Source organism: Cynoglossus semilaevis, chromosome 5, assembly GCF_000523025.1.
Source record: "Cynoglossus semilaevis isolate Cse_v1.0 chromosome 5, Cse_v1.0, whole genome shotgun sequence".
NCBI classification, from domain to species: domain Eukaryota; kingdom Metazoa; phylum Chordata; class Actinopteri; order Pleuronectiformes; family Cynoglossidae; genus Cynoglossus; species Cynoglossus semilaevis.
In genome coordinates, this window is record NC_024311.1 from 5420586 (window position 1) to 5442564 (window position 21979).

General features: G+C 41.2%; 2 protein-coding genes across 16 annotated transcripts in view; both read left to right on the forward strand.

The window, feature by feature from the left end:
• LOC103378762 (tight junction protein ZO-1-like) overlaps positions 1–16135 on the forward strand; it is a 40830-nt gene extending 24695 nt beyond the window's left edge. For 3 of the 10 annotated variants that reach the window (XM_025055595.1, XM_025055596.1, XM_008310088.3), the window contains exons 12-30: positions 165–273; positions 368–587; positions 1208–1392; positions 1906–2001; positions 2631–2657; positions 4108–4190; positions 4674–4884; positions 5336–5436; positions 5754–6104; positions 7230–7481; positions 8545–9381; positions 9470–9552; positions 9719–9889; positions 9971–10077; positions 10339–10598; positions 10864–11021; positions 11112–11332; positions 11654–11797; positions 14449–16135. In XM_025055595.1, coding sequence (XP_024911363.1) covers positions 165–273; positions 368–587; positions 1208–1392; positions 1906–2001; positions 2631–2657; positions 4108–4190; positions 4674–4884; positions 5336–5436; positions 5754–6104; positions 7230–7481; positions 8545–9381; positions 9470–9552; positions 9719–9889; positions 9971–10077; positions 10339–10598; positions 10864–11021; positions 11112–11332; positions 11654–11797; positions 14449–14543 — 3711 coding nt within the window. In that variant the 3' untranslated portion in view covers positions 14544–16135. The remainder of the gene's footprint in view (positions 1–164; positions 274–367; positions 588–1207; positions 1393–1905; positions 2002–2630; positions 2658–4107; positions 4191–4673; positions 4885–5335; positions 5437–5753; positions 6105–7229; positions 7482–8544; positions 9382–9469; positions 9553–9718; positions 9890–9970; positions 10078–10338; positions 10599–10863; positions 11022–11111; positions 11333–11653; positions 11798–14448) is intronic. The other 7 variants (XM_025055597.1, XM_025055599.1, XM_025055601.1 and 4 more) reach the window with 6 other exon arrangements.
• A 1875-nt stretch (positions 16136–18010) lies between these two features.
• Positions 18011–21979, forward strand: part of fam189a1 (family with sequence similarity 189 member A1) — a 58872-nt gene continuing 54903 nt past the window's right edge. For all 6 annotated transcript variants that reach the window (XM_017032704.2, XM_017032705.2, XM_025055605.1 and 3 more), the window contains exon 1: positions 18011–18572. In XM_017032704.2, coding sequence (XP_016888193.1) covers positions 18324–18572 — 249 coding nt within the window. In that variant the 5' untranslated portion in view covers positions 18011–18323. The remainder of the gene's footprint in view (positions 18573–21979) is intronic.

Sequence of the window (21979 nt, forward strand, 5' to 3'; positions counted from 1 at the left end):
AATGATAGTATAATTTGGACAAGTTTAGTGGCCCGATTATAAAGCTTAATGGGCCGTATGCGGCCCCGCAGGCTGTAGATGGGCTGTGGCCCATGCCTGTCTTGATACATCTGAAATACATCTGTGAATTGTATTATTAAACCTGCTATCTTTACCATGTTTAGGTGAACAATGTGGACTTTGCAAACATTATCCGAGAGGAAGCAGTGCTGTTTTTACTGGATCTCCCCAAGGGAGACGAAGTCACTATTCTGGCTCAGAAAAAAAAGGATGGTAGGTGGCAGAAGAGAGTATGAAGCATTGTTTTACAAGGGTCAAATATAAAATAATAATAATAACTCTGATTGGTTACTTTTTTTAAATTCAGTGTATCGAAGGATCGTGGAATCAGATGTTGGCGACTCGTTCTACATTCGGACGCATTTTGAATATGAGAAAGAGTCACCTTATGGCCTGAGCTTTAACAAGGGCGAGGTGTTCCGTGTAGTCGACACACTTTACAATGGAAAACTGGGTTCCTGGCTCGCCATCAGGATTGGAAAGAACCATCATGAAGTGGAGCGTGGCATTATCCCTAACAAGAACAGGTAAAGAATGTTTAAGTTCTTATCTTTTATAAATATAATTTTGGTTTTTCATGAATAGGTGAAGGTAAGTTAGGGTTATTTTTATGTGCTGTGCCTCGAGAAATTAATCACATTTTTTTCTGCAGTGTTTTAGCAAAATCTTGGTGTCTATCATCTTATATAACAGTAATAAACAAGAGTGCTTTTAAAGCAGGATTTACAGTATTCAAGGTCTCCCAAGTGTCACGTAAATTGTTTAAAAACAGTCTACAGTGAGCTTTGAAAAGACTTTCTGAGCCCTCAGTGTCTGAAGATTTGAAATGCATTGTAAATCATTGTCTGGCCTCAGGCATGGCTTCAACTCAGTCTGTTGCAGTGGCCTTGAAGGAGTTACAGCAGTTTTTATACACGCTGTTATACAGCCTCCCTTGTTGTTCCGCTGACAGTAAAGACAGAGTAGGTGTTTGTATCACATACCACAAGTTACATATATGTTGTATATAGTTTTTAATGTTTGACCTAAAATCAGGGATAAACACTCCGGCTTAGCTACTAGTTCTGTAATAATGGACTTAGTGTTTTTAATCATTACTTAAAAAGAAATCTATTATTAATGCAAATTCATTTTTTCTCCTGTGTAGAGCTGAACAGTTATCCAGTGTGCAGTATACCCTTCCAAAGACACCAGGAGGAGATAGAGCAGATTTCTGGAGATTCCGAGGACTGAGAAGTTCCAAGAGAAATTTGCGAAAGAGCAGGGAAGACCTGTCTGCTCAGCCAGTACAGACCAAGTTCCCAGCTTATGAGAGAGTGGTGCTGAGAGAAGGTAAAGTATCACAGCACAGATTCTAAGGAATTTGTTTTCTGTAAGCGTAGAACGTATTCATTTTAGCTTTTATACAGAGACTCAGTTGTGCATGACGGTTTGTCAGTCTTTTTAAAAAATGCACTGATTTGTCCTTGTGTTCAGGACGTGTTGTCTCGAATTTGTCCTTAGTTGTTCTGTGTCAGACTGCCAGCAGCTTGTATTTTTAGACATACTGTACATCACACTGTGGTTACTCCACCTTAACTACAGTTTTATGTCGGCCACAGTTGCCTTATCGTGTTTTCTTTTTTGCTGGGTGCAGTAACAAGGTGAACATATATGCAGACATTGCTTGAGTATACCTTAATCGTTCGCCCCCTGCAAACATACACGACCCCCATTTTGGGAACCTCCAAGTTTGATGTGTGTCTGATTTAAAATGAACATATCACGACCACACTCTACTATAACATTATTGTAAAACTGTGCTCACACTTGGTAACCCAACACAACTGTCCTGTTTTTGTGCAGCTGGGTTCTTGAGGCCAGTGGTCATCTTCGGCCCAATTGCAGACGTGGCCAGAGAGAAACTAGCCAGACAGGAGCCAGACATTTTTGAACTAGCAAGTAAGTGGATAAATGCACAGCTCCAATTATTCCTGATGATCATAATGTTTTGCACTGGCCTGTTGTTCTTCTGCTGTTTGTCTTGTATTGATTGATTGACTTCCTCTTCATGCATCAAATCTCATCTAAGCTGAGAGCTGTTTATCTACTCATTAAATATTCACAGCTGGATTTTAGATCAAATTGAGGCCGAAATCACTATTGACTTAATGCCTCTGTTCTGTGGCCTAAAGTCCAATTGTGGCACCAGAGAACTGCAAACTCTCAACTCAACTCAACTGATCTAAGATCTTGTTAACATAATATGTATCTCTTCTAGAGATTCTTTGAAATGCCTTTTGGTTTGTTGGCATTTATCAATGTTTAATACTCAATATACTAATTTTTACTCTTACTGTAGTTTTAATGTTAACTAACTAAAGACAACAGTAGTATTGACAAGCTTCTCATTTGATTGTAGATTAATACTCTCCAAGGCTGTTCTTTAAGCCCTTGTATTTTTACACACCTTTTAACTACTGTTACTAACTAAGAAATTAAAATATTATATATATATATGTAATATATACTTGTGACTGAATAATTAGATATATATATGAAAATATCATATAACTGTATTTTCTTTCCAGAAACACAGAAACAACAAGGAGGTGAAAGTATGTCACAAAGTGCATCAATATCTCTGTTTTATTTGACTGAATGGCAGATGATTTGTTAACTAGTGTTTTAGTATCGAGCTGCCTATTCTGTCTTATTTGTACAATAGCCATTGTCTCGTTAATGCATACAGGGGAATGACACTGGATTTAACAGTTTTCCATTTGCCATCACAAGAAGGTCAAACACATTTCCACTATAATGGGAGTAAATTAAAAACCAGTAAAACAGGTGCTGGTGAGGCAATGTGATGTTTTGCCTTGTTCCTATCTCTATTGGTAGTGAGTAAATGTTGTCAGATGTAAATCAGACTGCAAATGAAAATGATGTGTTGTTAAGTGCAGGGTTGTTCCCCACCTCAGGTCAGGTTGCATTTAAAAAAAATAAAATCAGCAAACAAGCATGAGACACTGTGCATTTTACTGTGCCTGTTTGTTTTGGTCTATACGAAAGATAAAACCGTATTGTAATACAAAAAGTACTAATCTGATAAACAAGTATTCCAACTGGAGTTTTCACATTTTTCAAATTTTAATAGGAGTGTCTTTATTTGAACACTACATTGAAATATTTCTACCTTATGACTAATTTGAACATGTTTGAATTTAATTAAATGTGCTTGTGCATTCATTATTAGAGGGTTTAACCTAGTGAGTTAAGTATTTAATAAATCAAATTTGTAGTTTGATTATTTGTCTTGTTATTAACAAAAACACAGCCTTTCAGAGAAATATATTGCATTGACTGCAGCAAAAATAGTTGTTTTGTAATTCCACGTTTTCCATTTTAATTACTGCTGCACATGCTTGACCCCTTGCTTGCATGGCTTTGTGCATCTGTTCTTTAGAACCCTCTTGTATAGCTATGGATCCCTTGTACATCCTAAATATACAACAAGTAATGCATAAAAAATAATTAAAAAGTACATTCTAATTTGTCACATTATAGAAAATGGTGGTGAAGGGATTGCCCTGTTTTTATTCCTATTTTTAGGCATGACATATTTATGTTTCAGTCATTAAACCCTTCACAGGCCCTCACTCACTTTCCACAGGTCTAGACTGACACTGTTTTCTAATTGAAAGTGTGATAATCTCTTGCCCTTTTTTGTGCAATTTGTTTTTAGTGTTGCCCAGTTTACACATTTTCTGCAATGCAGTTTATACTGTTACATACCTGCATGCACAAAAGTGATAATGCAATATTTAAAATTTCCCACCCACCCTACCTGGTGACTTGCATGGATTGGCTGTTCTTTTTTTTGATACAGTTTTATGGCTGTTACTACAAACGTACCCTTGTCCTCTCCTGTGTGGAGATTAGACTGTATTCAAAGCTTTAATTTATCAGAGTTGACAACTGCACACTGGAAGAATGTGTAATTGGTGCACAGTATGTTTATTGCTGTTGTTTTTCCCTTGTGCTAATGAAATAATATATCCTCCACAGAGAGTGAACCCAGAGATGCAGGGACGGACCAGAAAAACTCTGGCATCATTCGCCTGCACACTATTAAACAGATCATTGATCGAGTGAGTAAATCTGAAAATGCACACACTGATACAAAACAATACAAACGATTCAAATGTAAATAACATTTGGAAGATCTCCTGGAAGAAAACAATAAAGCGCTGAACTGGAAAAAATGTCCACTGCTGCCATCTGGTGTACCATCACCACTTTATTTGACTGACAACCTGAGGGCATGAGTTCAGAATCTGCTGTATATTTTATTACTCTGTGCACATTGTGTCTAGTAAAAGTTAGCATATATTATTTAACCCAAATATGCAATTTTAACTGCATTGTTAACCTTGAAGTTTATAAATAATTTTCTGAATGTGAACAGTCGAACATTTTATTTCCTTTTTCTTTTGTGCTTTTCTTATTTTTCTTTTCTGTACAAAACAGCCACATGTAATATATAAAGTGTCTGATGAGGATTGTGTTTTGTTTTAAAATTTGACGAAAACAAAAATCACATATCTCTTTTTTGTGGTTTTCTGTTCATAAAGGACAAACATGCAGTGCTGGACATCACCCCAAATGCAGTGGACCGTCTGAACTATGCACAGTGGTATCCTATTGTGGTGTTTCTTAACCCTGACCACAAACAGGGCGTCAAGAGCATGAGGACCCGCCTCTGTCCCGAGTCTAGGAAAAGTGCCAGGAAACTCTATGATCGAGCTCTCAAATTGAGAAAAAGCAACCATCATCTCTTTACAAGTGAGTCCAGGACAGGAGTGAGTAAAAAATGAGAGAGGAACAGTGGAGGGAATTCAATTTAAAGTTCCTTATGGACAGAATACTACACCGGTTAGCATTAAAAATCCATCCACTTTGTAGTTTTTTGTTCACATATCTATTGTTTAGTTTTTCTTATTAAGAGAAGTTGGGTCCGGACTGCCCTGGACAAGTGCTTCTTCATAGCCTCATGCATGAGATGGGAAGATTTTATGAAGTTTTTTAAATATATCTTTATATCATAGTAATAAGCCTCTGGTTTTACCCTGTACAACAATTGAAATACCTGTTCTCTTTAATGGCCAAACTCCAAGTAATGTCACTGTGGTGAAATATTTAACTTATTTATGTCATGTATTGGACATGTATACTAATTGTATAATTGAAAAGCTGTTTCCTTGTATTTTGCCCCTCTTCTTTTTTGTGAATGCAGCAACTATTAACTTGAACAGCATGAATGATGGTTGGTTTGGAGCTTTGAAAGAGACCATCCAGCAGCAGCAGAACCAGCTGGTGTGGGTTTCAGAGGGCAAGGTAAGACTGACCTCAAATACCTCAAATACCTAAAAAATAGAAGTGAGTGAGTCACTCAAATGACAACTAAAGGCAATTGACAAATTAGTTACATTACAGTTGTAAATCATCAAAAGCAGTGTGCTAGAGCAAATAATTTTGCATCATTATAAAAACATAACTATGTTTTTACTTAACATAAAAGGAGAAATAAAAGCTTTAATTTGGATTAAATTAGGCCTTCATATGTTCAATACATCTTGAAAATAAAATGTTCTGTGTTCTGTTTGTTAAAGAAAAAAACACAATAAGTGATGCCATCTCTGTCTTTTACTCAGGCTGATGGTGCAGGTGAGGATGACCTGGACATCCACGATGACCGTCTGTCATACCTGTCAGCACCAGGCAGTGAATATTCCATGTACAGCACCGATAGCCGCCACACCTCAGACTACGAGGATACGGACACAGAGGGCGGAGCCTACACTGACCAAGAGCTGGACGAGACACTCAACGATGACGTGGGTCCACCCATTGAGCCTGCCATCACCCGATCTTCAGAGCCGGTCCGAGATGACTCACCGGTTATCCAAGACCCCCCTGGCTACTCCGGCTACCCACATACGGTGCAGCCACATCCTCTGAACCGCATCGACCCAGCCGGGTTCAAGGTTCCAGTGCCGCAGCAGGTAGCGTTTCTGAGAGCTGTACGCGTCCCCTGTTGTTTGGAGGACGCGGTGTGTGTTAGAAAGATTTTCTGGAAGCGCTATTGAGTGTTTTTTTTTAACTTTACAGATATTCTCACTTTCTATACAAACCAGTATTAGTACTCACACTTGTGTGGTCCAGCAATAACAACATTATTTCTAGACATAGTATTACAACTGCATATGCAGTGTATATGTACATATATTTATACATATACCCCAATATTTATAATATTTATTCTATTTATTTCCTTCCAAGTGTCTGTTGATTGCTGTATTTTTTTTATTTTAGTAAAGAAGTACTTTTACTGTTGCTCTTGTACTGTGTATAACAACAAGATGTCTTTACCGTGTGACTCCTGCCAGTGGCACTGTGAAAAGAGCAAAGTTTGTCCAAGTGATTGTACCAGTATTCTCTAATGTGTACTTCTGTTTTTCCTGTGACTGAAACTGTGAAGATGTGTCACCAGAAAGTAGAGCTGGGCGGTCCGCCTTAAAATCACAACAGCAGCAGGATGTTGAACAATAGACAAAAATAATCTGTGTTGTGATAATATCCTTTGGAGTATAACTGGTGTGAACCCGATGAGGAGAGCATAAGCATAATTAATGTCTTCACTGCAGGCAACATAACATAACATTTACATTGTCTGCTGTTTACACTGCCCACCCCTCCAGAAAGTATTATGTGCATGTTGGAAATGCATGTTAATCCAGTGTACCTTTGAACTGTATTTATCCTTATCTGATTGGCCGTTGTAATACACAAATCTAAACATCTGTACTCCTAAAATGTGATAATGAGATAAAAAAAGAAAAGTGAGAACTGCATTGTAATTGTAGAATTAAAATAACAGTAGTGTTGCGTAAAACAAAGCAACGTTGTCCTGCTGCTAATTCTTGCATGCTTTTACCATGCATGCATCAATTTTTAAAAGCAGTCTTAGACGTCAGTTTCCATGATGGGCTCTTTTCTATTAGTGTAAGCTGTAGTTACAGGCGAGATGCAGAACAATGTAAAAGGGCTTTTGAAGGTAGAAGCACTTTTTAGCACTTCATCGTAGATTGTCAGTGCGTGTTATTAAACATTTCTGAACCACTTCACAGAAAGCAGAAGCCGCTGCCACCCCTAGTGTCCCACAGCAGCCTGAGTCCCTGGCTGAGACAGTGCCCCCTGCTGTCGACGTTACTGTAAAAACTGTAGGGGCTCTGAGCCCTGATGAGGCTTCTTCAGCTCCTCACAGGCAGCCAAGCCCCAACCTAGAGGCTGGCTCGCTGAGGAGGCCCACCCCAGAGCTAACCCATCAGAGTGTCACACCAGAACCTCCACAGTCTGGATTTGCCAGTTCTGAACCAAAGGTATCTTCAGGCCGTCTCTGGATGCTGCGTGACTCGGCCATGCTCAGCTCAGCTCAGCTCGGTTTGACCTCCTCCTCTGCTGCTGCTGCTGCTGCTGCTTCCTGTCTACCTACCTCCTGCTGCCATGCTTCTCTCTTTCTCCTTCCATCCTGCATGTTTGCTGACCAGTGCTACCCAGAAGAGACAGATGTGGGTGTTGGTGTGTGTTGTTGAGATGTTGTGAGTTCGTGAGTGCACGTGGCAAAGTGCTTTTAATTTGGGATAAACAACAGTGGGCCTGGAATTGTTGGCTGCCTGTTGCTTATTCTTTGTGCATGGCTACAAAAAGTTTGCGAGTCTTTGTTGAATCCATAGAAATAGACTTGTTTTGACTGTGTTAATGTAATAAGCAGATTAGATTAAAGAGTTGGTTTCTTTGTTGACATAAAATATCCATTACTTGTCCAACAATTTATTTTAAAAAAAGTCTTGTAGTAATGTGTTGCCAAGGCTTGAGTTGGATAACTAACGGATACGGCTTTAAAGTGAAGATTTAAATGTGTACTGTATTTTTTTTTATGTGAATTTTTAAGTTTTTGTCCGTATCAGGGCAGCAGGTGACATTTGCTTTGTGAAAGTGAATTATTTATAAAATATTTTATGCAATAATTTTTTTAATCTAATGTTTCTCTAATGCTCTATTCACTTTCATAAAGTTAAAATGTAAGCACCCTGATTTGGAAGAAAATATCTTGCTGTTTTGCTGTATTTTAAAACAATATTGTTATCTTTATTTTATTTTATTTTGGAGTCTACTACCCTGGTTTTTTAAGACAAAAGAGTTTCTGCTGCACCTTCTCTCAAAGCTAATGTAAACCTGAGCAGTAACACCTACATCTCAGTTTCTCTATTTCAGGTCTTTCCCTTTTGTTTTCTCTTCTTCTATTAATAATATCTTGGAATGTTCTTAAATTAAAACCTTTCTATCTTTTTACTGCCTTGAAGTTATTTTATGTTTTCAACATCTCTGTTTTGTCTTTGTGCATCTTGTTCACTTGAGCCTTTCTTTTCTTTTCTTTTGTAGATGTTGCAAAAGGATCCATTCAGCAAAGACACCATGGGGAGAAACAGTCAGGGGATGAAACCTGTGACTTACAACACTCAGCAGGGATATCACCCTGACCAACAGCCATATAGAAATTATGACCATCCTCCAAGCAGATATGATGTCAGCAGCAGTGGGGTCAGCAGTGCGGGTGGTTACGTAGAACCAAAGTACCGAAACTATGACTCAAACCTGCCATTTGAGAACAGTGTGCCTCACTATGACCAGCAACAATGGAACCCTTACAGCCAATCGCTAAGCACTGCCAATTCCCAGAGTTTTGATCATCAGCTACCATATGACGATGGTCCTGACCCTGAGTACACCCCTCCTCTTCGCTATGATGAGCCTCCACCTCAGCAGGGATATGATGGACGGCCTCGCTTCGGTAAACCGACAGGTCCAGGGCCTGTCCGTTACGATGATCCTCCCCCTCCTGCTCCAGGGCGGGACAAACACTACGATCAGGATTCTTTCCTGACCACATACCCTGCTGCTGCCCGCTCTCCTGAACCCACTTCCCAGCGGCCTTCGTATAACCAGGGACCACCACCTCAGCAGAAAGGCTACAAACCTCAGCAGTATGACCCTATTCCTGTGAACTCTGACACCAGCGCCACACCTCCTCCCAAAGCAGAAAACTCCTCACCTTCACTTCTGGATGCTCCCAAATCTGCACCTGTCAGAGACGAGAAACCGGAGGACGACCCAGCCATGAAGCCGCAGTCGGTCCTGACGAGGGTCAAGATGTTTGAGAACAAACGCTCAGTCTCCATGGACCGAGCCAGAGATGCAGGAGAGTCTTCTGCCAACAAGGTCAGTCTTTTAGTGTTTCATGACTGTTTCAGTTTAAAGAAACAAAGGACTTTTATTGAATAGCACTGTTTTAATTTCATCCTTGTAGGCTGCAGATTTACCCTTGAAGAGCGGGGGAGTAATTCCTAAAGCAAATTCTTTGAGCAACCTGGATCAAGATAAGGCATATCGGTAAAGTCTGAGCTTAAGTCTGTGCCATAGTTACTGTGTGTTTTATATCCCCATGAAATTTCACAATATATCACTTCATTTCTTAACATTCATCTCACATCTGGATACACACAATATCTCAGTTCATTTCTTAACATTCATCTCACATCTTCATCCACCAATTCAGAGCTACAGAGCCACAGAAGCCTCAGACTAAAGGAGCCGATGATATTGTCCGCTCCAACCATTACGACCCTGACGAAGATGAAGACTACTACAGGAAACAGCTGTCTTACTTTGACCGGCTCCAAACTGGACCAAACAAACCCCAAGCACAAATAACACACAACTTCTCAAGGTAAGAACTAGCTCCACATTCACTTTTCTAAGCTTTTTGAATAAAACTAATATTTTTTAAAAATTGTTTGTTTTAATACAGGACGGAATCAGGGGAGATACCAAGTCTACTGGAGAAAAAACATGAACCTGTTCCTCAGGTGACTCCACCTCTGCCACCAGCCACACTGCCTAAACCCTCAACCGAAGGTAAGAGTGATTCAGATTTTTTTTCGTGTTACAGACATTTTATACAGCAGTACCATTACAATACAAGACAGGTTTTATAATAATAATACACTAACAAAGATGTTTCACAGTATTCACATTTATTTATATTTCTGATTGTGAGAAGTTTGATTTGCCTTATTGGAATTTGACTCCGGGCTACAATCTTGTCCTGCCTGCTGTATAAAGTATCTATAAAATAGCACGACTGTCTCAACAACAAAATCTGTGACCCTTCCACAGTCAAGCCTCCTGCTCGCGAGGACACTGTCCAGACCAACTTCCTGCCCCATAAGAGTTATCCGGAGAAGTCCCCAGTTAACGGCACAAGTGAACAGCCCACAAAACCACTCACTAGCACCGGGGCTCCACCAGCATCCACGTACAACCGCTTCATGACCAAGCCATTCACTACATCTGCCAAGCCCTTTTCACGCATGTTTGACAGTCCAAAGTTCAACCACAACCTTCTGCCCAATGACAAGCCTGACACTGCTCCAAAGGTAATCAGGGGTTAATTACCAACCTGCTTACTACTGTTAAAATGCTGCAAGATGATTTACGAGTTTATTTTTTAGTAAATTGTAGATTTATTGCTGTTTTCTGGTTTTAAACTTTTTTAGTAAATTGTGGATTTATTGCTGTTTTCTGGTTTTAAACTTTTGTTTCATTCTGGTTTATTGTTAACATCAGAATTCAGGGTTTCACCTTTAAAAATTAGGTTCAGACCTTGAGATGTGGTTTTCCTTGGCTTTCTGTTCCCAACAGGGTGTAAGCTCCAGCCCAGTAAAGCAGCCCCAGATACCACCACAGACCCAGAACTTAGACCACGATAGTGGTGTGGACACGTTCACCCGCACCATGGACCATCGCTCCAAGTACCAGAACAACAACATCACTGCTGTCCCGAAGGCCATCCCTGTGAGGTAACAACAACCTGAGACCAAACTCACACCAGAGTAAGGACTTGTCAGTTGGATGTAAAAACACCACAACTGCGTGTTCCTGTCTTTCAGCCCCAGTGCTCTGGATGACGATGAAGACGAAGATGAAGGCCACACTGTAGTTGCAACAGCCCGTGGTATCTTCAACTCTAACGGCGGCGTCTTGAGCTCCATTGAGACTGGTGTCAGCATAATAATCCCACAGGGGGCAATCCCTGAGGGGGTGGAGCAGGAGATTTACTTCAAGGTCTGCCGAGACAACAGCCTCCTGCCCCCGCTCGACAAAGAGAAAGGTAAAACTTTGAATTTTAGAAACAAAGGGACTGAAGTTTTTTTTCTCACTATTGAAAGGCCACATCAGTGTTAAGACAATACAGTATTACTTTTTATCATATAAAATACTGTAAAATACTACAGAGCAAACAGTATAAATAGTTTTTTTTTGTTGACATTTAATCACAAGGCAGATGTGGGGGCTTGACAGACCAAAGAGGTTCCAGGGCCAGCAGTTTGGAACCCCTGTTCTAAAGTCAAAACAAACCTGACGGAGTTCATATTCCAAATCTCTGTGAATGCCTTTAATCCGCCTGACTGTGTCCTGTTTGTGTTCCCAGGAGAGACTCTGCTCAGCCCTCTGGTGATGTGTGGACCTCACGGCCTCAAGTTTCTGAAACCTGTGGAGCTGCGCTTACCTCACTGTGCGTCAATGACCCCTGATGGTTGGTCTTTTGCTCTAAAATCCTCCGACTCCTCGTCGGGTATGCTGTGCTCTCTGTTCTTCGGGGTCGTTTGGGCTGGCTGTGTGACAATTGATACACTGTGAATCACTGTTTAATGAGATTTTACCCCGAGATTTGATTTTCTGCTCATTCCATTTCAATGGATCAAATCCATTCATCCCCAAAAGCTGCAGAATCAATCTTGGGGGAAAGTCTTTTTCATCCTTTTTCTTAAAATAGTTAACTCACCGGCTTAGTCTCTCATTTGCTGTGTCACTGGTGTTGTTACTGTGGTGTTCATTCATTTTAAATTAGCGCAGTATTTCCTTCTCAGTTTTCACCTCTCATTCACCCTAACTTTTTATTTCATTCACACACTTGATGCAGACGCATGGCAAATTTCATTTTTAACAGGAAGCCTTGTAGTGCATGCTGGGAATTTCTCACATAGCCAACCAAATTTTTGACCTGGAGAACAGCAACAGAACAACGGGAACTGATGCGGTGCCATAACCAACAACAGCTGCTGTCGTACTGCAAAAAAAAAAAAGAAAAGAAAGAGGTTTCACTAAGAGACAACATTAAAACATTTCATTATTTTGGCGACGACAGAACTCTGATTCTGACTGATTCCAACAGTTACACTAGAGACTGTTTTCATTAGCTAGAAAAACTTTCACTCAAAGTCATTCATGAAAATACAGGTTTGTCATTGAAGCACAACATCTTTTATTTCCAGCCTTTTAGAGTCAAGGGTGAGAAATGTGATTCAGTTTACACATCTACTCCATTTGCTGCTTTTCAGTTGAAAACAGTTGACAAACAAAGTCAAGTCAGAGTCAAGCAGCTGTATTTGTGTCTCAGGATGTTTGTGGCTTCCACAGTGCCCATGTGCCAGCACCTCATACAACCCCACTTCATACTTGCCCTTCGAGCAAACCAATAATTAACACAGTCCCAGAGCTCATTTAAAAATAAGAGCAGAACAAAGCAGGAGAAAGTAATGAATTCATGGCAATGCTATCCTCCTCAGCCCCTGCCTGCAAAAGCAGGAGTCATTTTGTCCACGTTCAGGATTAGCTGCTAATTAGCCTCATTTTAGGGATGAGACTGGTGGGGCTGAATGAATTGTCTCCTCGCTGCGTTGTCCAGCTAAATTGTAGCAGGATTATCAGGCAGCTTCTTAATCCTCTTATTGTAAAGCAAGGCCACTCTCCCAGCCTCCTCTTGCCTCTTCCTGTCTCCCCCTGTGGCTTCTCCCCTTTGATTCTCTGTTTCTCTGCTATTCTTTGCTGTTTACAAAACTCTAAATCATTCTGCCTCTCCTTAGAGTTTATTAGGCTCTCTTTTGAAAACTGACAGTTGGAATTCAGCAATGTTATAACTTTGTCTGAACTATGACATGTGGTTAGTGCTCTTGACCTAACAACAATAGGATCATCACTCTGATTACCAGTGCCATCCAATGGTCTTTCTGTATGGACTTTGAATGGCTCCAGAGAATCAGCTCGGTCATGTCTTCAGCCACAGAATGGTTCCAACTAGATGGCTGAATTGTCTTCTAAGAAAAATATCTAAACCAGAACAAACAGACATCATTGTTGCTACTCATCTGTTAATGAAAGGGAAAACCAACAATGGTCACTGAAATAAAAGAAAATAAAAATACTGGCCATTTATTGACCAATAAAATTCAGACATTGTCTTTGAATTGTGCTTTAACTGAATCATTAAAAAAAAACTAATGAAACTGGCCTGGACAAAAATAGAGGTACCCTTAAGATAATCCCTAAAAGATAATTTTTTGCACAACCATTTTATTTATTATTACTTTTATTGAGTGCAAGTTCTTTCAGTGCCCATTGTTGGTTTTACTTTCATTAACAGAGGGATACCAACAACATTATCCCCATGTGCAAACCACCGTAAGTCATTTATAAACTGCCAATAAATGTCCAATAAATTACTAGTAAAAATCAGAAGAAATGTGCCAATACTTACTAAAATATAGTCCCAATACAAGACCAAGGAATGAACCCAACAACAGCCTCATACTGCAAAGGGAAAAAAAAAACAACAACAAAAGGGATGGAAACTGAGGTTAGAAATACTGTAAAAAAAAAAAAAAAGATTGAGGATAAAATGTAGAATCAGCAGCAGAGCGTTAAAGGAACCTGAAGACTTTATGAAAACATTCCAGTCTTGGGAAATGTTTTCCTTTATTTGTCATAAAAACAACGCCGTGTGCATATTCTTCTCTGATTACCCAGCCTCCTTCACGTAGCACCAGTAAAAGATCGACACTCCGTCTCAATAAGGCGTCTCATATATTCACTGTCACATTTGGTTCCAGCAGTCTTTACTCCATCAGTGGACCTCTGCCAAGCTGCATTTACTAACACTGATTTATGACTGGAACTTTGCTCCTGGCACAGAATTGTGTGTTTATAATTGCAATTACGCTGAGACGACAGTCACTCGGGATTTAATTTGAAGTCGACAGTGGATTGAGGGTATCAATAAAGGAATGACACTGTGTTGATCAGTTTATTGTGCTTGGATATAGTCCACAAATGTGCAGAGTCTCTCATCCTGACGTGTGGACAACAGTAGAACTGTGTGATGAAGACGAAGACTTCTTTTATGTGAAGGTTTTTGTTATTTATCCAATCTGCCTCTCCCTTCTACAGGTGACCCCAAAAGCTGGCAGAACAAGTCCCTCCCTGGAGACCCCAACTACCTGGTGGGAGCCAACTGTGTCTCTGTGCTCATTGACCACTTTTAATGAGAGCTCTGCTGTTGTGATGGAGAGGAATGTGGAACCAGTGGATAAAATGAAGACCCTACAACACATGAAGTATGGAGACCACCCGGGCCGTGATGTTTACTGGAGCCCACACATGAAGGCAGGACTATTGAAGACCGTTACAAGCTGTTCTTAAAAAAAACAAACAAAAAAAAACAAACTTTTTTTTACCGCCCAATATTAAGTGTTGATGTGACACACATTTACTGCATGCCTCCTCCCCTGACACACCTCTGAGGATCCACATGAAGTATAAGGCTGTGTTTGATGTAATTTTTTTTACATGAATATCGAAGAATGGATGAGCGTCAATGCTTCACTAATATTTATGCCATATATGCATATACTGTAAAGTAGTATAGAGAACATTTACTTAAAATTGTACCCACAAAACAAGTCTACTTTTTTACTCTCTAATTACAACAACAATAACAGGCGTTGTGCGTCTCCACACGTTTCTCTTCTCAGACAGAGAAGTTTTCAGCGAAGGTTTGAGAGAAGTTTGTAGTGAAGCCAAAGGGCGGCGGTGTTTGCAGGTCTTTCTTGAAGTTGTTTTTGCAGTTTGAGCTGGATGTGAACCCAAGCAGCACACTTTTAGAAAACATCTCTCCTTTCTTAGTTCTTCCTTCGCCTGCAGTGACAACTTGTAGCATTTCTTTTGTTTTTGTTTCCGCTTCTCTCCTTCCAGCCTGAGGCAGATCTATGCATGTTCCTTATTCGGGTTCAGTCCCCTCCTCCTGTTCCTCACCTCCTTATTTGCATCCCTTTATCTCCACTCTCTTCTTTGCACTCATACACAAATGAGCAGCGATGCCTTATCTGCAGTTTATTCGTTCTTCCTCATGGAGAAAAAGAAGTCCTGTTAAATTTCTGTGATTTGTTTCGGCCATGTTATTTTTACGTGAACCCTCTGTATAAATAAACCTGGGTTGATCTGACGGTAACGGTTGGCAGAGAATAACGAAGGTTTGCTATACTTTATCTGCTATGCATTAAGTCAAACACACACAAATATGGAAAAAGAAGTGTCTGTAAATAAAGTTAGCACATTGCCTTGTTCGTGTCTTTGGTTTGTAAATGAACTTTTTGTACGTCATTTTCTTTTTTGTATAAAACCTAGAGGAAAACATGTTTGAAAAAGTGAATCGAGTGAACACAGATGAACCCCTCGAGCCTTGGAACTTGGAACCTAACAATAAACACAAAAGGTTTTTCTTTTTAGACCTATTCAGTATAAAGTTGCAGTAAAAGATCTTTTGTTAATATTTAAGGATCAGGAAAAAGGACTTGGACTAAGTTAGACTTAAAACTTCATCAATTCCCCGAAATGATGTGAGTTTTCCCCTCACCGATTTGTGATACTGGATGCTGTATTGTGTGCCCTTAAATGTATTTTTGTACTAATAGACAATATATTCCGTATGGCACACCAGTACCATTTTTATTTTTAGATATAACACTGCTTTACTTGGATATTAGCTCTTCACATGTGGCTGACTTTTTTTTTCTCCTCTACAACACAGTTTAAAGTATACCGCTGTATTAATAAAGTCATTTTCAAAGAAAAAAAAGATCTGTTGCATCATTTGTTACTAGTTTAGTTTCTGTGGGGGGGGTTAAATGTTTTTTTTTCCTTGCCATGCTAACTTCTGTCCTTTTTAATTGGGTTGTAATTAAAGCCATTCTCTGAAAAAAAAAATTTAACACTTTAACTTGATGACTTTTGTTGTGTACAGCCAACCTGCAGACACAAATACAAAAGTAAGATTAGCCACATCCGAGGGTGTTCTAAGCAGCAGCTTGAATTTTCTGTCAAAAGACTGCGGCTACAGTTTGTCCAAATGAACTGGAAAGGATGAAAGAATCTGCAGGACTCAAAAGAAAAAAAAAGTTATTGCATATGATGGAGTAGAACCGAAAAAAGAAAAATGAAAGCGACATTACGGAGAATTGGCATGATGGTGTTTTTGTATGGAGTTTGTATGTTCTTTTATTGTCTATGTATGAGTTTCTCTAATAAAACAAACAGCAAAAACAAAGAAAAAGAATACATTTGGGAGAGAACCACATAAGAGTGGAATGCTGATGAAACAGTAACAAAGAAACCACAATAGAAACAGAAATGAATGAGATTTTGGTCGATTATTGTGGATGCACTGGTCAACTTACGCCACGAGGTGGAGGTAGAGAGCTCTGTGAGTGCAGAACAAGGTCAGAAGTGCAGAAATCTACGGTGGATAAAACATAAACATACCAATTATAATAACAATCTTCATAGTAACTATGACTATTATTATGAATGTTATTATTATTATATTTATTTGTGGTTGATTACATCACTGATCAGAGATCAGTGAGCAGAGACGAACCGAGATCAATCAGTGAAATTGAACGCAGCCGTCATTATTCTGATTATTTGCACGTTTGTTTGTTGAGATCTCTCAAAGAGACTGGCCTGTGTAAACACGCTGACGCAATTTGACGCCTCATTTTGTGGAACAAAAATAGGATAGTGATGGGGGGGGGGACCCAAACACCTGACGTGTGCGGGCGGATGTTACAGAGCTTGGAGCGGTAACACGTGAAGCTCGACTGCAGCCCCCGTTTCCACACGGACACGAGGTGAGATGATTTTCCTGCTGCGTCCTGGAGGTGAGGATGTGACTTCTCATCACTGCACACTCCCAGCAGCACACGTTGCCTGATCGGTGTAAACCCCCTTTCTTTTTTTCTCCTCCTCCTCCTCCCCCTCCTCCTCCAGTGTCGTAGTAAAGTGGTGCGTGCGGCTGCAGCTCGTCGCCATGCAGACGCACAGAGTGGCACATCTCCAGTGCGCAGTGTGCGTCTGCTGCTGCTGGATGTCACACACACACAGGAAGAGCTGCTGATGCGGGTTTAAACCGCCGACCTCCACGGGCTCAGATACCGAAAAATCCAGAGCCGTGTGGTCCAACTCCAGCGAGGTTCTTTCATTTCCCGTCATCTCCAGAGGCAGGTTCACCAGGCATGGAGTGTGGATGGAGATCATGACAGCAGGACTGCAACAATCCGACCGTAAACCATTTATATGTCGATTTTTAATCGATTTGGACTGCCGTTAATCCATGTTAGTGGTGGGTTGTTGTTTTTTTTTTAAAGAAATACAAACCGAGTTCTTAAATGTGTTTCTCTGGGACTCTGAAATTACACGGACTATATTTGAAATTTTGCGCAATTCAAAGATGAACTTAACGATTAGTCAATTATAATCGACATTTTCAGCATTTTCCGGAGCAAACATCACATTGATTAATCGAGGTAATAATCGGCATATGTGTTCTTGCGGGAGCTGATGACAATGGTTCAGGTTGGCTGACAGCAGCACCAGGAGGAAGAGGAGGAGGAGGAAAAGGACGATGGTGTTTTTCAGCGTCCGGGCTCGGAGCCAAGGCTATCATCCCGCGTTCGGGCTCGGAGCCAAGGCTATCATCCCGGAGACGAACCTGCAGCTGTTTGTTCCGTCAGTTTGGAGAAAATCACTTTCTACTTTGAGAGTGCGTGTGTGTTGTGGTGAATAGATTCGCTCCTGTGCGCAGCCCCCTCTCACAGCCCTCTCCCTCCACCGCATGCGGCAGCAGCATCAGCAGCATCTCTGGCCGAGGATTGAGGTTCTTCACACCGGACACTGACTGCGTCTTTCTCTGCGCACACAGACTGACCGGTGCTTCTCTGCTGGATGCTAGTTCCTTCTGGTGCAGTCCCACGGATCTGTCAGTGACCATGCCGCGGGTGAACGCGCTGCCCCGCGGTGGCAGCAGCGTCACCGGCCCCGGCTCTCTGAGCCCCGCGTCTTTGTCCCGCAGCCTGTCCCGGCTTAGGGAGTACCGAACACGGACCAGGATCATGCTGACTCTGGGGGTCTCTCAGATGGTGCTGGGGAGCCTGATATTGGCCGTGAGCTTCGCGGCTCTGGCCCTGACCACATCACCCAGAGTCAGGCACTCGTGTCCCTTCTGGGCAGGCTTTTCTGTGAGTACAACACTGACACAGTGTGTGTGTGTGTGTGTGTGTGTGTGTGTGTGTGTGTGTGTGGATGAATGGACGAGACAGACATGATGCAAGTTTTTTACTTTGCAGAACTGCCTTTAACTCATAACTAAATCCTAATGTCCAGCATTTCACACAGGTTCAGGGGCCACATAATTACACCTGCTAGTGGGTCAGCTTTGGCCTGCAGGCCAGATGTTTGACACCACAGCTATAGACAGACAGAGAAGAACAGTAGTTCAGGTGGTGGTGTAAAAACCCAGAATAGGAAAATATCTGACCTATGACAAACTGTACATTAGTGTCACTAAATGAGTTGTGGATTGATCAGTGCTCTGTAGGTTATGTCTGCCTCTTTGTTACTGTGGCATGTCAGCAGTGACCTGGTGGTTCCTAAAATCTGACCTACAGGGTTTCTGGGTGGGTTTTCCACTGGTACAGTGACAGTTTCCTCCAGCTAAAGCTTCCATGATTGGGTTAATGAGACACTGCTGTAAATGGAGCAAAGGTGTGAGTTGACTGTGTGTGTTGTCTGTTTTTATATCCGTCCTTGTCCCTAAACTGAAGGACTGTCCAGTGACTGTCCCTAAACCGTCCCTAAACTGAAGGACTGTCCAGTGATCTATCCAGTCATTCATGTAGAAATGAACCACAGAGCTCCACATTTTCTGGTTCATTTTAGTATAACCAAACCTTGGACTAGTTGTACTCCAAACCAAGGGTGGTCACTGGGGTTTGTAAAAATGGACTGTGTTTGTTTTGAACCACACTTCCAGGTTGGACTGGAAGGCTGTACCACACTTGGTGTAAACACGCCGTTCTGCTGAAAATACTGTTCCAAGTCTTGTGCAACATGAACTAATTCCTTACAAGCCACGACTGTTTTTGTTTACCTAAGTTGTTAAAAGGAAGAGGATGCATAAACGGCACATCAGCTGATGTGGCTGTGGTAAATGTGTCCCAGGTTTGGGTGTTTGACAAATACACTATTTTGAACAGGTTGAGGCTCTGCTGTGTTTCAGCAGTACTGTTGTACACTCAGATGTTTCTCATAGGTCACAATGAATTGAAGAGATTATTTTGTGTCGTTCGTCTGACTGAATCAGGGTGTCAAACTCATTTGGGTTGGTAATTAGATGTCAGGTGGGCGGGACTAGTACAATCATATCATAATTACCTATAATCTTTTAAATATTTTCCCCGTTTGTTTTCATGCACATAATAAACTTGATATTAAACTATGTACATATTTAATGAAATATAATTTTACAAAACATAAACTTACATTCAAAATTCATCATGCGGGCCAGACTGAACTCCGAAATGGGCTGAGTTTGGCCCATGGGCCGTATGTTTGACACCCTTAGTTTAAATCATATTTGTAATGCTCTACTCTCACAGTGGTCTCAGAGGCGGTGACTAAGAGCTGTGTATGCTAACTAATTTCCAGGTTCTAGTTTTGATGAGGAGAATTCATTCATACTTTTTCTTTTTTATGTTTTCCACGTCGTCTCCTTCATTAAAGCCTTGTCTGTAGCTGTAGCCCAACCAGTTAATGACGGGTTACTGAGTCTTAGTCAACCTCCTACCTTCAACATGAAACCAGGACTGGGGCTGGAAAAAGAGTTTTTACAGCAAGAAAATCCTCAAAGAGTTGCTTGAACACACACACACACACACACACACACACGTAGCCTGATTGAGACTGAGCTCCCTAAATTGGGACAGTCTAATCAAAGCCCCGCTCTCGTTCCTGCAGAGGAAGAGATTCTTAACGCTTCCTGTTCGTCCTCCTTCATGGAGTGTGTTGACAGGAAGCTCTCTGTGCTGTCGTGTCCTCCGACGTGTGTGTGAAAAATTTCACGGACATTTCTGTAAATATTTATGAAAAGCACACATCCTTGATTTGCTGCCAAACTCAGAGCAAGAGTCAAACATTAATTATAGAGGCAGTGGGACAGAGTGCAGGGGGTGAGGAGAGGTCTGTGGCACGGCCATCTGTGCTGACTGGGACTCTGTGTGTGTGTGTGTGTGAGTGTGTGTGTGACAGAGTGAGCAAAGGTCAAAACACGTTCTCACCTCTGAGGAGCTCACATTTTTGTCCCAGTAGAAACATAAATTTCGTATTTTTTTTTTTTTTTTAAAAAAAGAAAAATACAAAAAAAAAATTGTCTGTAAAAGATGTTCTAAAGTAGAATCCAGCTCCTGTTTTTGATTGGTTGATATCTTCATGTGGTTCTTTGTTGTCCTGACCGTCAGAGGAGTTTGTTCATTTACCAAACCCTGACACGTCTTTGTGTCACCCTCACTAACGGAGGCTGTGGTTGGCCAGTATCTAACCAGGGCCCAGTCATGTGACGACAGAGACTCTTCTGTGTTTGACCTTATTGTTAAAAGCAGTTGGAATAATAAAACAATCCTGTTATCAAGGTCATTATTTCACATCCTCTGTCTGATCTGGTCGACTAGATGTAAAGAAAAGAGGTGACTCAAACTGTGTGTGTGTGTGTGTGTGTGTGTGAACTCTGTAGGTGGTCGTGTTTGGTCACTGTGGGATGTCATTAACAGTGTGTGTGTGTGTGCTGTGGGAATTCATCATAGTCACAGTGAGAGAAGACATACTCTTTACTTCCTACACACACACGTCCATCAACAAAAACACACCCATACACACGTTTTCTTGTCAGTAGATCAGAGTTTTTCGACACTCATTTTTACAGCTTTGATGTTCAGTTTTGTGTCTGACACACGCACACTTGCTTGGCCACCAGAGACTAATTCCACAAATATCCTGCTCTTCTTTGCTCCCAGTGCCAGCCTCACTGTCGTCCCACACACTGCAGGCTGTAACTCATTAGCTCCACAGACACGCAGTCAGGCACCACCACTTCCTGTTGCTGCTGTAATTTGGGTGACACAAGATTATCCAGGACCGGAGCTGAAATGAGCCGCCACACCACGGGGCCGTGGAGGTGTAACGTCCTCTGCTCTACAGAAAGATTAGCAGGTTGACGTAAGAAGTCAAGAGGCGGAGCTGATGGCAGCTGATTGGCCGACGTCTACCTCGCATCTTATCTTGGAGCCAATCGAGGCGTAACGACAAAGTACTGTTTAAATTCACCAATGGAATATAAGAGCATAAAACAGAAGACGTATGAAATGAAGGACTCACTTTAGATTCCTCTTCTCTCCACGGGGAAAAGGAAATGCTGACACCATCACTGTAGCACCGCTCCAACACCTACTGTATCTTGGTGTTGTGTTGTAACACAGACCATTCTGTTGGATTTCCGGCCTCAGATGTCTAAGCAGGTCAATAAGAAGTCAGAACACTGCTGTGGTAATGTTCTACTTCTCTGGTTCCCACGTAATCAAACTTTGCGACCAGG